Source organism: Phaseolus vulgaris, chromosome 4 (assembly GCF_000499845.2).
Source record: "Phaseolus vulgaris cultivar G19833 chromosome 4, P. vulgaris v2.0, whole genome shotgun sequence".
Classification (NCBI taxonomy): domain Eukaryota; kingdom Viridiplantae; phylum Streptophyta; class Magnoliopsida; order Fabales; family Fabaceae; genus Phaseolus; species Phaseolus vulgaris.
In genome coordinates this window covers 45692338-45707694 of record NC_023756.2, presented here as the reverse complement: position 1 = coordinate 45707694, position 15357 = coordinate 45692338, and the positions used below count along the sequence as shown (strand labels likewise).

General features: G+C 29.8%; 1 protein-coding gene across 1 annotated transcript in view; it reads left to right on the top strand.

The window, feature by feature from the left end:
• The window catches only part of LOC137838902 (uncharacterized), a 38829-nt gene extending 32478 nt beyond the window's left edge, over positions 1 to 6351 (top strand). Inside the window, exons 6-8 of the mRNA XM_068648111.1 lie at positions 5844 to 5918; positions 5969 to 6103; positions 6341 to 6351. Coding sequence (XP_068504212.1) covers positions 5844 to 5918; positions 5969 to 6103; positions 6341 to 6351 — 221 coding nt within the window. The remainder of the gene's footprint in view (positions 1 to 5843; positions 5919 to 5968; positions 6104 to 6340) is intronic.
• Positions 6352 to 15357: the final 9006 nt, after the last annotated feature.

Here is a 15357-nt window from a genome sequence, read left to right as displayed (position 1 = left end):
CCTACTTTCTGAAATTTTATTTTGGGTCCGTATTGCGCTGAAAAAATTCAGACAAGTACTTTGATATGATGTTTGCAACCAGGTAAGGAGGCACGTCCATAAAGAAATCACAAAAAGAAGATACGGGGGAGAAAAGCTAGGAGGCTTTGTTTTCGGAAAACCAGTTTTGTTCACTCTCGGTCTCGGAATTAATACGCCTTACTCCGTGGGTATTTTCGTCTGAAATTTTTACAAGACGTTCGTCATTGTGTCTACTGAGTTATGGCTGAGATATGAGCCCCAGGTTCGTCCCACAAGACTGGCAATAAATTATTTATTCATCACTGCCAGGGCCGAAAGGAAGGTTCGTTTATGTGTGAAACTGTTTGATTTTTTTCGTGGGTGAATACTCATCAGTTTGACCTGAAATTTGTCACGTTTCGTCCCAAATTCAGTGTAGAATCTTACGTGGAATTTCAGGAAAAAACTATTTCGGGAGAATTTTTCAGAAATTTTGTGCAAACCAAGGCTATCCTCTACCAAAACTTGTGAAAATTCGCCCTACTTTCTGAAATTTTATTCTGAGTCCGTATTGCGCTGAAAAAATTCAGACAAATACTTTCATACGTTGTCTGAACCCAGGTAAGGAGGCACGTCCATAAACAACTCACAAAAAGAAGATACGGGGGAGAAAAGCCAGGAGGCTTTGTTTTCGGAATACCAGTTTGGTTCACTCTCGGTCTCGGAATTAATACGCCTCACTCCTTGGGTATTATTGTCTGAAGTTGTTACCAGATGTTCGTCACTGTGTCTACTGAGTTATGACTTAGATTTGAGCCCCAGGTTCGTCCCTAGGATTGGCAATAAATTTTTTATTCATCACTGTCAGGGCCTAAAGGAAGGTTCGTTTGTGTGTGAAACTGTTTGATTTTAATCGTAGGTGAATATTCATCCGTTTGACCTGAAATTTGGTGCGTTTTTTCCGAAAGTCAGTGTAGATTCTTACGTGGAATTTCAGGAAAAAACTATTTCGGGAGAATTTTTCAAAAATTTTGTGCAAACTAAGGCTATCTTCTACCAAAACTTGTGAAAATTCGCCCTACTTTCTGAAATTTTATTCTGGGTCCGTATTGCGCTGAAAAAATTCAGACAAGTACTTTCATATGTTGTTTGCACCCAGGTAAGGAGGCACGTCCATAAACAAATCACAAAGAGAAGATACGGGGGAGAAAAGCCAGGTGGCTTTGTATTCGGAAAACCAGTTTTTTTCACTCTCGATCTCGGAATTACTACGCCTTACTCCTTAGGTTTTTTCGTCTGAAATTTTTACCAGACGTTCGTCACTGTGTCTATTGACTTTTGGCTTAGACTTGAGCCCCAGGTTCGTGCCACAGGATTGGGAATAAATATTTTATTCATCACTGCCATGGCCGGAAGGAAGCTTCGTTTGTGTGTGAAACTGTTTGATTTTTGTCGTGGTTGAATACTCATCCATTTCACCTGAAATTTGTCGCATTTTTTCCCAAATTCAGTGTAGATTCTTACGTGGAATTTCAGGAAAAAACTATTTCGGGAGAATTTTTTAGAAATTTTGTGCAAACCAAGGCTATCCTCTACCAAAACTTGTGAAATTTCGCCCTACTTTTTGAAATTTAATTCTAAGTCCGTATTGCACTGAAAAATTTAAGACAAGTACTTTCATATGTTGTTTGCTCCCAGGTAAGGAGGCACGTGCATAAAGAATTCACAAAAAGAAGATACGGGGGAGAAAAGTCAGGAGGCTTTGTTTTCGGAAAACCAGTTTTGTTCACTCTCGGTCTTGGAATTACTACGCCATACTCCTTGGGTATTTTTTTCTGAAATATTAACCAGACGTTCGTCACTGAGTCTACTGAGTTTTGGCCGAGATTTGTGCCCCAGGTTCGTCCCACAGGATTGGAAATAAATTTTTTATTCATCACTGCCAGAGCCGGAAGGAAGGTTCGTTTGAGTGTGAAACTGTTTGATTTTTCTCGTGGGTGAATACTCATCCGTTTGACCTGAAATTTGTCGCTTTTTGTCCCGAATTCAGTGTAGATTCTTACGTAGAATTTCAGGAAAAAACTATTTCGGGAGAATTTTTCAAAAATTTAGTGCAAACCAAGGCTATCCTCTTCCAAAACTTGTGAAAATTCGCCCTACTTTCTAAAATTTTATTCTGGGTCCGTATTGCGCTGAAACAATTCAGACAAGTACTTTCATATGTTGTTTGCACCCAGGTAAGGAGGCACGTCCATAAACAAATCACAAAAAGAAGATACGGGGGAGAAAAGCCAGGAGGCTTTGTTTTCGGAAAACCAGTTTAGTTCATTCTCGGTCTAGGAATTACTACGCCTTACTCCTTGGGTATTTTCGTCTTAAATTTTTACCAGACGTTCGTCACTGTGTCTACTGAGTTTTGGCTGAGATTTGAGCCCCAGGTTCATTCCATAGGAAAGGCAATAAATTTTTCATTCATCACTGCCGGGGCGGAAAGGAAGTTTCGTTTGTGTGTGAAACTGTTTCATTTTTTTCGTGGGTGAATACTCATCCGTTTGACCATAAATTTGTCACGTTTTGTCCCAAATTCAGTGTATATTCTTACGTGGAATTTCAGGAAAAAACTATTTCGGGAGAATTTTTCAGAAATTTGGCGCAAACCAAGGCTATCCTCTACCAAAATTTGTGAAAATTCGCCCTACTTTCTGAAATTTTATTCTGGGTCCGTATTGCGCTGAAAAAATTCAGACAAGTACTTTCATATGTTGTTTGCACCCAGGTAAGGAGGCACGTCCATAACCAAATGACAAAAAGAAGATAAGGGGGAGAAAAGCCAGGAGGCTTTGTATTCGGAAAACCAGTTTTGTTCACTCTCGGTCTCGGAATTAATACGCCTTACTCCTTGGGTATTTTTGTTTGAAATTTTTACCAGATATTCGTCACTGTGTCTACTGAGTTTTGGCTTCGATTTGAGCCGCAGGTTCATCCCACAGGATTGGCAATAAATTTTTTATTTATCACTGCCAGGGCCGAAAGGAAGGTTCGTTTGTCTGTGAAACTGTTTGATTTTTTTTCGTGGGTGAATACTCATCCGTTTGACCTGAAATTTGTCACGTTTTGTCCGAAATTCAGTGTAGATTCTTACGTGGAATTTGAGAAAAAAACTATATCGGAAGAATTTTTCAAAAATTTGGTGCAAACCAAGGCTATCCTCTACCAAAGCTTGTGAAAATTCGCCCTACTTTATGAAATTTTATTCTGGGTCCGTATTGCGCTGAAACAATTCAGACAAGTACTTTCATATGTTGTTTGCACCCAGGTAAGGAGGCACGTCCATAAACAAATCACAAAAAGAAGATACGGGGGACAAAAGCCAGGAGGCTTTGTTTTCGGAATACCAGTTTTGTTCACTCTCGGCATGGGAATTACTACGCCTTACTCCTTGGGTATTTTTTTCTGAAATTTTTACCAGACGTTCGTCACTGTGTCTACTGAGTTTTGGCTGAGATTTGAGCCCCAGGTTCGTCCCACAGGATTGGCAATAAATTTTTTATCCATCACTGCCAGGGCCGGAAGGAAGGTTCGTTTGTGTGTGAAACTGTTTGATTTTTTTCGTGGGTGAATACTCATCCGATTGACCTGAAATTTGTCGCGTTTTGTCCCAAATTTAGTGTAGATTCTTACGCGGAAATTCAGGAAAAAACTATTTTGGGAGAATTTTTCAAAAATTTTGTGCAAACCAAGGCTATCCTCTACCAAAACTTGTGAAATTTCGTCCTACATTCTGAAATTTTATTCTGGGTCCGTATTGCGCTGAAAAAATTCAGACAAGTACTTTCAAATGGTTTTTGCACCCAGGTAAGGAGGCACGTCCATAAACAAATCACGAAAAGAAGATACGGGGGAGAAAAGCCAGGAGGCTTTGATTTCAGAAAACCAGTTTTGTTCACTCTCGGTCTGGGAATAACTACGCCTTACTCCTTGGGTATTTTTGTCTTAAAATTTTACTAGATGTTCGTCACAGTGTCTACTGAGTTTTGGCTAAGATTTGAGCCCCAGGTTCGTCCCACAGGATTGGCAATAAATTTTTTATTCATCACTGCCATGGCCGGAAGGAAGGTTCGTTTGTGTGTGAAACTGTTTGATTTTTTTCGTGGTTGAATACTCATCCGTTTGACCTGAAATTTGTCGCGTTTTGTCCGAAATTCAGTGTAGATTCTTACGTGGAATTTCGGGAAAAACTATTTCGGGAGAATTTTTCAAAAATTTTGTGCAAACCAAGGCTATCCTCTCCCAAAACTTGTGAAACTTCGCCCTACTTTCTGAAACTTTATTCTGGGTCCGTTTTACGCTGAAAAAATTCAGACAAGTACTTTCATATGTTGTTTGCACTCAGGTAAGGAGGCACGTCCATAAACAAATCACAAAAAGAAGATACAGGGGACAAAAGCCAGGAGGCTTTGTTTTCGGAATAAGAGTTTTGTTCACTCTCGGCCTGGGAATTACTACGCCTTACTCCTTGGGTATTTTTGTCTGAAATTTTTACCAGACGTTCGTCACTGTGTCTACTGAGTTTTGGCTGAGATTTGAGCCCCATGTTCGTCCCACAGGATTGGCAATAAATTTTTTATCCATCACTGCCACAACAACAACAAGAGAAAAGGTGTATCAAAAAATATGTGTGAACAATAACAATAACAAAAACTCAAAATTGAATTATTAGAGATCACCATCATATTAAAATTCTCCTCAATCTTCTCAATGAACACTTTGAATGTTTCCTACTAAGTGAAATATCAAATCTCAATCAAATCAAAGAAGTACCAAGTAATTTTAAAAAATAAATTCTATTGTAAAATTACTTGATACTTCAATGACTAATTAAGATAGATCTTCACATATAAAAAAAAAGGACAAATTTCAATTATATCACGCACTTTGAGTGTCTTATTTCATTTTGTTGACGAGTTTTGCATAATATATATAGCCCTTCAATATAACAAAAATAATTAAACATTTAATATTTATTTTTAACATTAATAAATATATAAATACTTTCATGTGTAAATTAAATTTATCATTCATTAAAACCAGATAAATACATGTTTTTAATAAATATTTTCATTAAAGAGTAAATACACACAAACTTCTAATAAAGGCATGTAAATATTATAAATACATAATTAAATACTTTTATATTATAAACACATATTAAACATTAATATTTAATAAATTTATTTTTTTATTAGTATTTACATAAACATTAATAATATCATTTACTATACTTATTAAATATAATAAATAATTAATATACTATACACCGAATTTGAATTTATTAATGTATCATTTATAAAAAAAAAACGGATACATTCATGTTTTTAATAAATATATGCGCTGAATAGCTTCATATTATAAATACATACATTATTCTAATAAATATATAAATTTAATCTGAAAAAAAACATAAATAAATACATTAAATACTTTTTTATTATAAATACTTAAAATATTGAGTATTTATTATTTATTGTAAGCAAATAATAAAATATATTGTGCAAAAAAAAAGTTAAAGAACATCAAATAAAATCCAACTTTTTTCGGTATATGTGTAAATAAATAAAAATAATTTATAATTAATAAAATTATATATTAAATTTACCTACGAATAAATCAATAATCAATTATATTTAACATACAAACAATTTTATAAAACAATAAAGATTTCAAAGAAAAATTATATAAACTACATAACATAGGTCTATCTAAAACAAGTCTATATAAGACAAGTTTATGTAAGATAGGTCTACGTAAGAGAGATTTATGTAAGACAAGTGTATCTGAGACAGGTGTATCTGACACAAGTGTATCTGAGACAGGTGTATCTGAGACAGGTGTATATGAGACAGTTCTATATGAGACAGGTGTATCTGACAGAGGTGTATCCGAGATAGGTGTATTTGATCTGTGACAGGTGTATCTGAGACAGATGTATCTGAGACAGGTGTATCTGAGACAAGTCTATCTGAGACAGGTCTATCTGAGACAAGTCTATCTGAGACAGGTGTATCTGAGAAAGGTTTATCTAAGACAAATCTATCTAAGAAAGGTATATCTAAGACAGGTCTACACTCAGGTGGATTGAAATGTCCAAGTCACCATGCATTTTTGTTTTTTTAAACTAAGAAAATATCATGACTCAATTCACCACCTTAATTAGACCTACGACCTATATATATGTGTCTATAGCTCAACAAAACATAATAATACACTCAAAGTGAGGTTAGGAATTGTAGTCTTTTCCATATATTTTTCTCATAGTTTTAACAATTCTTTTGTTTCGTAGTTTTTGTTTGAAGATCTATCTTATTCAGTCAATGAAGTATCAAGTAATTAAGAAATCATTTTCCTAAAATTACTTGGTACTTCTTTGATTTGATTGAGATTGAGATTTCATGAGTCAATAAAAAGCATTCAAAGACTTTATCCCGATAAGAGGTGAACATTTCAATCCTTTAATTTTAGGTTTTTTTTAGAAAAAAATGCACTGAATTAATTTGCAGTACATTTTTTTTCCTCTTTTGCTATAATTTTTAGTTTTATTATTCTACTTCTCAGATTTTTTTTTGTTAACGATGAACTATTTATAATAATTGTTTAGATTCGTATTATAGATATAAGAATTCGAATGGAATCAATTAAATTTATTTAAAATTTAAAGTTTTAATTTTATTCCATCAGCCATTTTAAACAAGTTATTTGTTTGGGAATTGGACATCTATTATTAATTATAATGTATAAAGTTTTATAGTGCATAGATAATTATTTGGAAAGTTAATGTAAAATTTCACCATTTCACAAATTAATATGCAAACATTTAATTAAAAATATCTTCACATAGCTAGCAAATAGTAACAAATTCTGTTCCAAAATACGATTTTTTATTACATTAACTTTTTTTAATTGAAGTCGTAAAGTTTTTATTTTATTTTAAATTTGTGGTAAAATATACAAACATGAACCTTTTATTTGATGAAAATTTTGTTTTTGTGCAGAATTTACTTTTCTTTTAGTTTTATTTCAAATATTGTTTTCTTCCTGATAAGATCAGTAGAGATTTATTGATTGAATTGCGTTGTAAGGAAAATATGGAAAAAGTTAACAATTAATTATCTAATTTGTGCATTCTATTATGGTATTTTTTTTTTTTTATGGTATTGTAATAACCTTATGTTGAGAATTAACACACACCTTTCATATAGATCAAGGATCATTCCCCAAGCATAAGAACTTTTATACAATATACCTGGAAAATATAGCAGGATTTGTGTTCTTCCCCCTTTTTAGAACCTGGAAAATATTCTACACAACAAAAATTCTAATATTTTATTGGAAAGATTTAAATATATTTGAACTCTAAAATATATTTTAGGATTTCACTTCTTAATAACTTTTGTCTTTGATAAAAAAAAAAAAACACATTATTTGTATTTTATCTATGTCATTACATTAAGTATCAAGTAACATGAAATTTTGCAATTAACATGGATGGAAAAGTTGACCAAAAAATAATCTAACAAAAATATTTCTAAACAATTAATGTAAATTAAGAAAAATATTAGGTGATTATTTTTTAAAAAAAAACTTAACATATTATAACTAAAATAATTTTTTGATCATTAAATATTATTCATTATTAAAATAATTTTTTATTGAATATTAGTTGAAATATTGTGAAAAACATAACAAAACAATTTTATAAATAATGTTTGATGATACGGACGATAATTAACTTATATAATAAATAGCATGAAATTTTAAAAGGATACGGAAAAGAAGAATGTACTTTCAAGTTTGTATGTTGGTTCTTTTGATAGCACAAACTATAATATAATTTTAAACCAACTTATTGAGTTCCACTGTGAAGATTAACCGTTTAAGTTACAGCACAAGTATTCTTTTAAATCGTAGTCATTTTTAACTAACACGTCAAGTATTATTTCAGAATGTAGTCACTTTTAGTTATAAATCCGAGTATATATTCTTTTTGTATCATAGTCATTTCTAACTAACCCGTCAAGTATTTTTTAACAAACAATTACTCATGGCTAAGACAAAGAGTTGTCTAAAGAGTGATCTAAAAGATCACTAATGTTTCTTCACCAGATAAAATGTGATATATACAATTAAAAGCATGGACCTTGATAACACATAAGAACAAAAAAAGTTTGTTTCTCCTACTCAGACTGGTGCCTAAATGGGTAATTTTGGCAAAGGTAGGGACCATTGCATGCATAAAAAAAGGGTTAAAATGGAGATTTCAGGAAATTGTGCAACATTAAAGCTTAAGTAAAAACCATTCGCTTACATTGGTACATTTGAGCTAATTTTCTGAATTTTAACTCAAAATATAGACTCAACTTAGTCTAATTTAAAAGGAAAGGAGAGGTTAGCATAGTGCATATAATGACATTGATTAAGTAAGAATGTGTACATTAGAGAAAAAAGTACTTCTGCATTTGTTTTCCCCTTGATCATTTTTCTGCAAGGATATAGGACATATAATGTATCGATATTTCAATCGAGGGAATGAATTTTCCTTGCTACAAATACAAAGCATATCCATCATAAGAAGGAGAGGTAGAAACAACCAATCTCTAGGAGACTCATTTTCATCCGTCAACCAAAGATCTACCCAAACAAATTGAAAAGGAAAGACAAGACCTATTGGACATTTGTGGGAAAGAAAGTATTTTTGGAACTTCAACCAATCATCAACAACATAAAATGGAGTTGTAATATAATTATCAAGCTTTCTAAATTGGGTGACAAAGACTACACTTTTTAGTGTTATAATGTTGTTAGTGGGGGGTTAAGAGCATCTTATTTATGTATACTTAATGTTCTGTACAAAATAGTAGGAAATTTGTGTATACAATAGTAAGGTCATGCAAGAGGGAGACGTCATTTTAGTGACATTTTTTTTTTCTTGTGTAATGTAAGATTTACAAAAAAAGAATTATTCTAATCTATATTCACCTACTTGTAGATTTATTGATTTCAACTTTTTGTTATAATAATTTGAGGACTCTATCTTCAATAAATAAGATTATGTTGGTAATAAGTAAACTAAAAAAATTAACCTATGAGGTTTCTACATCAAACTAGCACTTGATTAATTTTCATTATGAGAAAATACTATATTCATGATTCCTTTCTTATTTTGATTTTTCTTAAGAAGTCATCTTTTAAACATAGAATTCAAATGTATAAAAAGATATTTCGATTAGTAAACAAACATCAATGTTGTGTGTTCATTTGTAATCTTTGATCGAGTTAATGATATTTAATTTGATCAAAGCATCAAATTTAGAAAGAAATTATAATAGAAGATGATACATACCGATATAAGAAAAGGTAATTGAAAAAGATAGTTGTGAGATTCTATGTTATTAAAAAAAAGAATGTGAACTGCGTAAGAACTACATGCACGTTGTCAAACTTTGAGAAGGAAGCAACTACATGTAAAGTTCTTATTGTTAAGAATTAACAGCAAAAGTCATGATAATAGTGTGATGAACACTAAATACAAAGAAATAGTTTCATCTTATGGAGAGATTGGGAAAAGTATATAGTGAAGAAAATAAAATCAAATAAGGAGTGCAGCAAATACAAAATTTTAGAAGAAAAATGGTTAAGAGGAAAAAAAACAGTAGACAAAGAGATTTTATAGGTTGTTCTTAGTTTCAAAGCAGCAATTACATCAACAATATGGGATTTTGGTCAATTGAGATATGAAAGTGGAGGCTAACACGGAGAATCAATATCTTTAAATGGAAGAAGATAGTGTTGGAGGACCTCATATTAGGAATTATCAATACATCACTACATAGGAATAAGAAGAAGATGAGGTTATGGGGGGAGGAAGCTCTCGAGTATTATTTACCCAAATTTGCATATAATATTATTCAAGCCATAAAAATTGGTTTATTCCAACCACATGGTACATTGAAGAAGCTCTTGACCTACAAAGTCCCTCTAAAGGCTTTGTGTCTCTTTTTGAAGCTATTTTGGAAGAGACACCTAACTAGGATAATTTTAAAAAGCACAATATATTATTCCTTCTTAACTAGCTATTGTGTCATTTTTTAAACTCCAGTGATAAAGCTATTTTGGACTAGACTACTAACTAGGATAATTCAAAAACACATAATATATTACTCCCTCTTAACTAGTTATTGTGCCCTTTTTGAAACTCCAATGATGAATCAACTAAACATATTTTCTTCACTTGCAACAAATCCTATGAGGTGTGGAATATCAGTTTAAGATGGGTGGGCTTGGGTAAGGTTCTACATTGTTATGTCATACAACATTTTGTGCATCAAAATGGTGGGATCGGTAAAGTTAAGAATTTGGATTGAAAAAGATTGTGTTTGCTATGATTTGAAGCATTTATAGATGAGAATAATATGTGTGTTCAAAGAAAAAGTTTTAATGGTTATTCAAGACATTAAATACCTATGTAGGCGTGAAGTATTACGTGAAATGATAAAGATTGTCCTTCATTTCACTCTAGGCTGGCAATCATGGGACATGCCTTCAAATGATATATGGTGTTGTGGTTTAATTTATATGTTTTTGTTGTTCTTGAGGTATTATGCAACAACATATGACATTTAACACTTGAGATAAAAACTAATAGGCATAGTCTTATCTCTTTAAAGCTTGTGTTATAAGTTCTTGCAAGCTATTAAGTTTTATGGATTCCTTTCTTTCTTTTTTCTCAAGTGAAAGTGTTGGTATTCATTGCATCAAGTCTACAACATGGAGTTTAATTCTTGAATAAACAAAAAGAAAGGATGGTGTGATAGGAAGTGAATATGAATGTCTTTGATAGGTCCACAGTCAAGGCTCTAGTAACACATTTACGTCTATGGTTTGTTAATCTTTGTTACAATGGTTGGTAATAGTTTAAGGATCAAATTTTTAGAATGCTTTACTCCACCATAATAAACTGGAAAAGAATGAAGTGGACAATATCTTGATAGGACAAATTTAGATGCATTTTGCATATTAAGCATGAAAAGTAGGTAATTGAAATTTGATAGAATAATGTTTTGTATAAAAAAATTGATAGAAGAGTGTTGTCTACAAGAAGCTAGGACAAGTATCAAGTGAAGTTCTATGTAAGGGATGATAATCAGCAAAAAAAAATCACACTATTCATACTTTTATGAATCGAAAATCTAATACCAAAATCAATTAATTTTGAATTTATTGAGGTAAGTGATTAAATTCAAAAAGTGAAACTAACTTAATTGATTCTATTGAGGTTTTCTAATTGATTAGATTGATATAAGCATAAAACATCATCAGTTCATTAAAGATAAAAAAAAGAATCAAATAACTAAGATAAAACTTAAAATTCCTAGCAACAAGAGAAAAGGTGTACCAAAAAATATGTGTGAACAATAACAAAAAGACAAAATTGGATTATTAGAGATCACCATCATATTAAAATTCTCCTCAATGTTCTCAATGAACACTTTGAATGCTTCCTACTAAGTGAAATATCAAATCTCAATCAAATCAAGGAAGTACCAAGTAATTTAAAAAAATAAATTCTATTGTAAAATTACTTGATACTTCAATGACTGATTAAGATAGATCTTCACATATAAAAAAAAGGACAAATCTCAATTCTACCACGCACTTTGAGTGCCTTATTTCATTTTGTTGATGAGTTTTGCATAATATATATAGGCCTTCAATATAGCAAATATCAATTAAACATTTAATATTTATTTTTAACATTAATAAATACATAAATACTTTCATATGTAAATTAAATTTATCATTCATTAAAATTGGATAAATACATGTTTTTAAGAAATATGTTCATCAAAGAGTAAATACACACAAACTTCAAATATATACATGCATTGACAGGTAAAAATTATAAATACATAATTAAATACTTTCATATTATAAACACGTATTAAATATAATTATTTAATAAATGTATTTTTTATTAGTATTTACATAAACATTAAATAATACCATTTATTATACTTATTAAAAATAATAAATAATTAATATATTATGCACTGAATTTATTAATGAAGACTTTATAAAAAAACGGATACCTATTCATGTTTTTAAGAAATATATGCATTAAATAGCTTCATATTATAAATACATACATTATTCTAATAAATACATAAATTTAATCTGTAAAAAACATAAATAAACACATTAAATACTTTCTTATTATAAATATTTTTTAAGAATTATAAGTTTAATTTTAATATAAAAGTATTTAGTTTATGCATTTATTTATTGTAACATTTATCTAAATATTAAATAATACTCTCTCTTTTTTTAAATGTCAAATTTTTAACAAAAAGTTGTTCCTTTTTGATGTATTTTTTATATTTTATAACATTTTTCAATTATATTCTTAATGTAATTAATATATAAAAAATTATTTATCATGACAACGATAAAATTCAATGACATATAAATATAAAACAAAATAAAAAGTTGAAAGAAATACAACAAGTAACTCACTTAAAAATGCATTAAAAAAATTTGTTTTATAAAATAACAGATACTATCATTTTAGCATATTTCTTGAATATAGTATATAATTATGAGATTACTTAAAAATGGAGGAATTATTTAGTTAAATAAGTTTTGTAATATTTGGATAGTAATTTAAATTGGGGAGGCTTAACACAGATAAGATTTACATGTCATTTTCTTGATTTGTCTCGTATAAATGAAGGTCAACCCCACACATGAGCTGATAAATAAAAACCACACATATGTGAAAAAAGTTTAAAACTTTTTATTCACAATGTTATAGCAAATTTTTCATTACAAAGTTTGAATTCCTCATGCTAAACAAGTACATTAAGTAAATAAAGTTAAATAGTTAAAAAAAACTTAAAAGATTGAGTATTTATTATTTATTATTGTAAGAAAATAATAAAATATATTGTGCAAGAAAAAAAATTAAAGCAACATCAAATAAAACCTACTTTTTTTCAATATATGTGTAAATAAATATAAATAATTTATAACTAATAACACTATATATTAAACTTACGAGTAAATCAATAATCAATTATATTTAACATACAAACAATTATATAAAACAATAAAGATTTCAAGAAAAATTATATAAACTACATAGCGTAGGTTTATCTAAGACAAGTCAAGTAAGATAGGTCTATCTAAGACAAATCTATCTAAAACAGGTCTATCAAGGACAGGTTTATCTAAAACAAGTCATCTAATACAGGTATATCTAATACAGGTCTATCTAAGATAGGTATATCTAAGAAGGTCTATCTAAGACAGGTTTATGTAAGGAAGGTTTATGTAGGATATGTCTACATTCAGTGGATTGAAAAGTCCAACTCACATTTATTTTGTTTTTCTAAACAAAGAAAATCCCATAACTCAATCCACCACCTTAACTAGACCTACGACCTATATATACATTTGTTTGTAGCTTAACAAAACATAATAAGATACTCAAAGTGAGGTTAGAAATTGTAGTCTTTTTCATAGATTTGTCTGTTAGGTTTAACAATCCTATTGTTTCTTAGATTTTTGTCTGCAGATCTATCTTATTCAGTCAATGAAGTATCAAATAATTAAGAAATCTTTCCCCTAAAATTATTTGGTACTTCCTTGATTTGATTGAGATTGAGGTTTCATGAGTGAATAAAAAGTATTGAAATTTTTTTTGAAGATCTATCTTATTCAGTCAATGAAGTATCAAATAATTAAGAAGTCTTTTCCCTAAATTATTTGGTACTTCCTTGATTTGATTGAGATTGAGGTTTCACGAGTGAATAAAAAGTATTCAAAAATTGTCTGAAGATCTATCTTATTCAGTCAATGAAGTATCAAATAATTAAGAAATATTTTTCCTAAATTATTTGGTACTTCCTTGATTTGATTGAGATTGAGGTTTCAAATAAAAAAGTATTCAAAAGGTTTATTCAGGTAAATTTTAATATATCATATGAACATTTCAATCCTTTTATTTTTAGGTTTTTTGTTTTAAAAAATTGCACAAGATAGATTTTTGGGACTTTTTTTTCCCTCTTTTGGTATAATTTTTAGTTTTATTTTTATTCTACTTCTCAACTTTTGTTTATTTACAATGAATTAATCATATTAATGGTCTAGACTCGTATTATCGATCTAAGAATCCGAATGGAATTAATTAAATTTAAAGTTTTAATTTTGTTACATCTATTTTATACAAATTCAATGTTATTTATTTGGAAATTGGGCATCTATTATTAATTATAATGTATAAAGTTTTATAGTAAAGTTATGAATTTATGTTGTAATTCTTGTTATTATTTGGTTCAGGTAAGTTAATTAAAAATTGTTATCTACTCATTTTAATAACAATATTAATAATATTCTTGACTTTTTTAATAATTTTTTACTCAAATCTAATTTGAATGGATCCTTTTAATTATTTTTTATTGTAAAAAATAAAGAAAAAGAATGCAAAAAAAAAAAATCATGTTTCAGAGTAACGGGTTGGAATTATGTTGGGAGGAAGGGATGATCTTATTTCTTCTTCAAATATCTTTACATGGAAATCACCATCTTCTTACTTTCTTTAAAACTTATCTCCTTCACACCTAATTATTTATGTGTTTTTCATTTAATTATTCGAATTTTTGAATGTACCTTTTTTTCTCATCTTAAATTGGTGTGCTTTATGATATAAACGATCTGTTTATTAATATGGTTAAGGAAATCATGAATATTATTATTATTATTAATATTATTATTATTATTATTTTTTATTTTTATTTTACTCATGGCTGAGACAAAGAATTGTCTAAAGAGTGATCTAAAAGATCACTAAGGTTTCTTCACCAGATAGAATGTGATATATACAATTAAAAGCATGGACCTTGATAACACATAAGAACAAAAAAAGTTTGTTTCTCCTAGTTAGACTGGTGCGTAAATGGTTAATTTTGGCGGAGATAGGGACCATCGCATGCATAAAAAAAGGGGTAAAATGGTGATTTCAGGAAATTGTGGAGCATTCAAGCTTGAGTAAAAACCATTCGCTTACATTGGTACATTTGGGCTAATTTTATGAATTTTAACTCAATATAGATTCAACTTGGTCTAATTAAAAGGAAAGGAGAGGTTAGCATAGTGCATAGAAAGACATTGATTAAGTAATAATGTGTACATTAGAGAAACAAGTATTGCATTTGTTTTCCCCTTGATCATTATTCTGCAGGGATATAGGACATATAATGTATCGATATTTCAATCGAGGGAAGGAAGTTTCCTTGCTGCAAATAC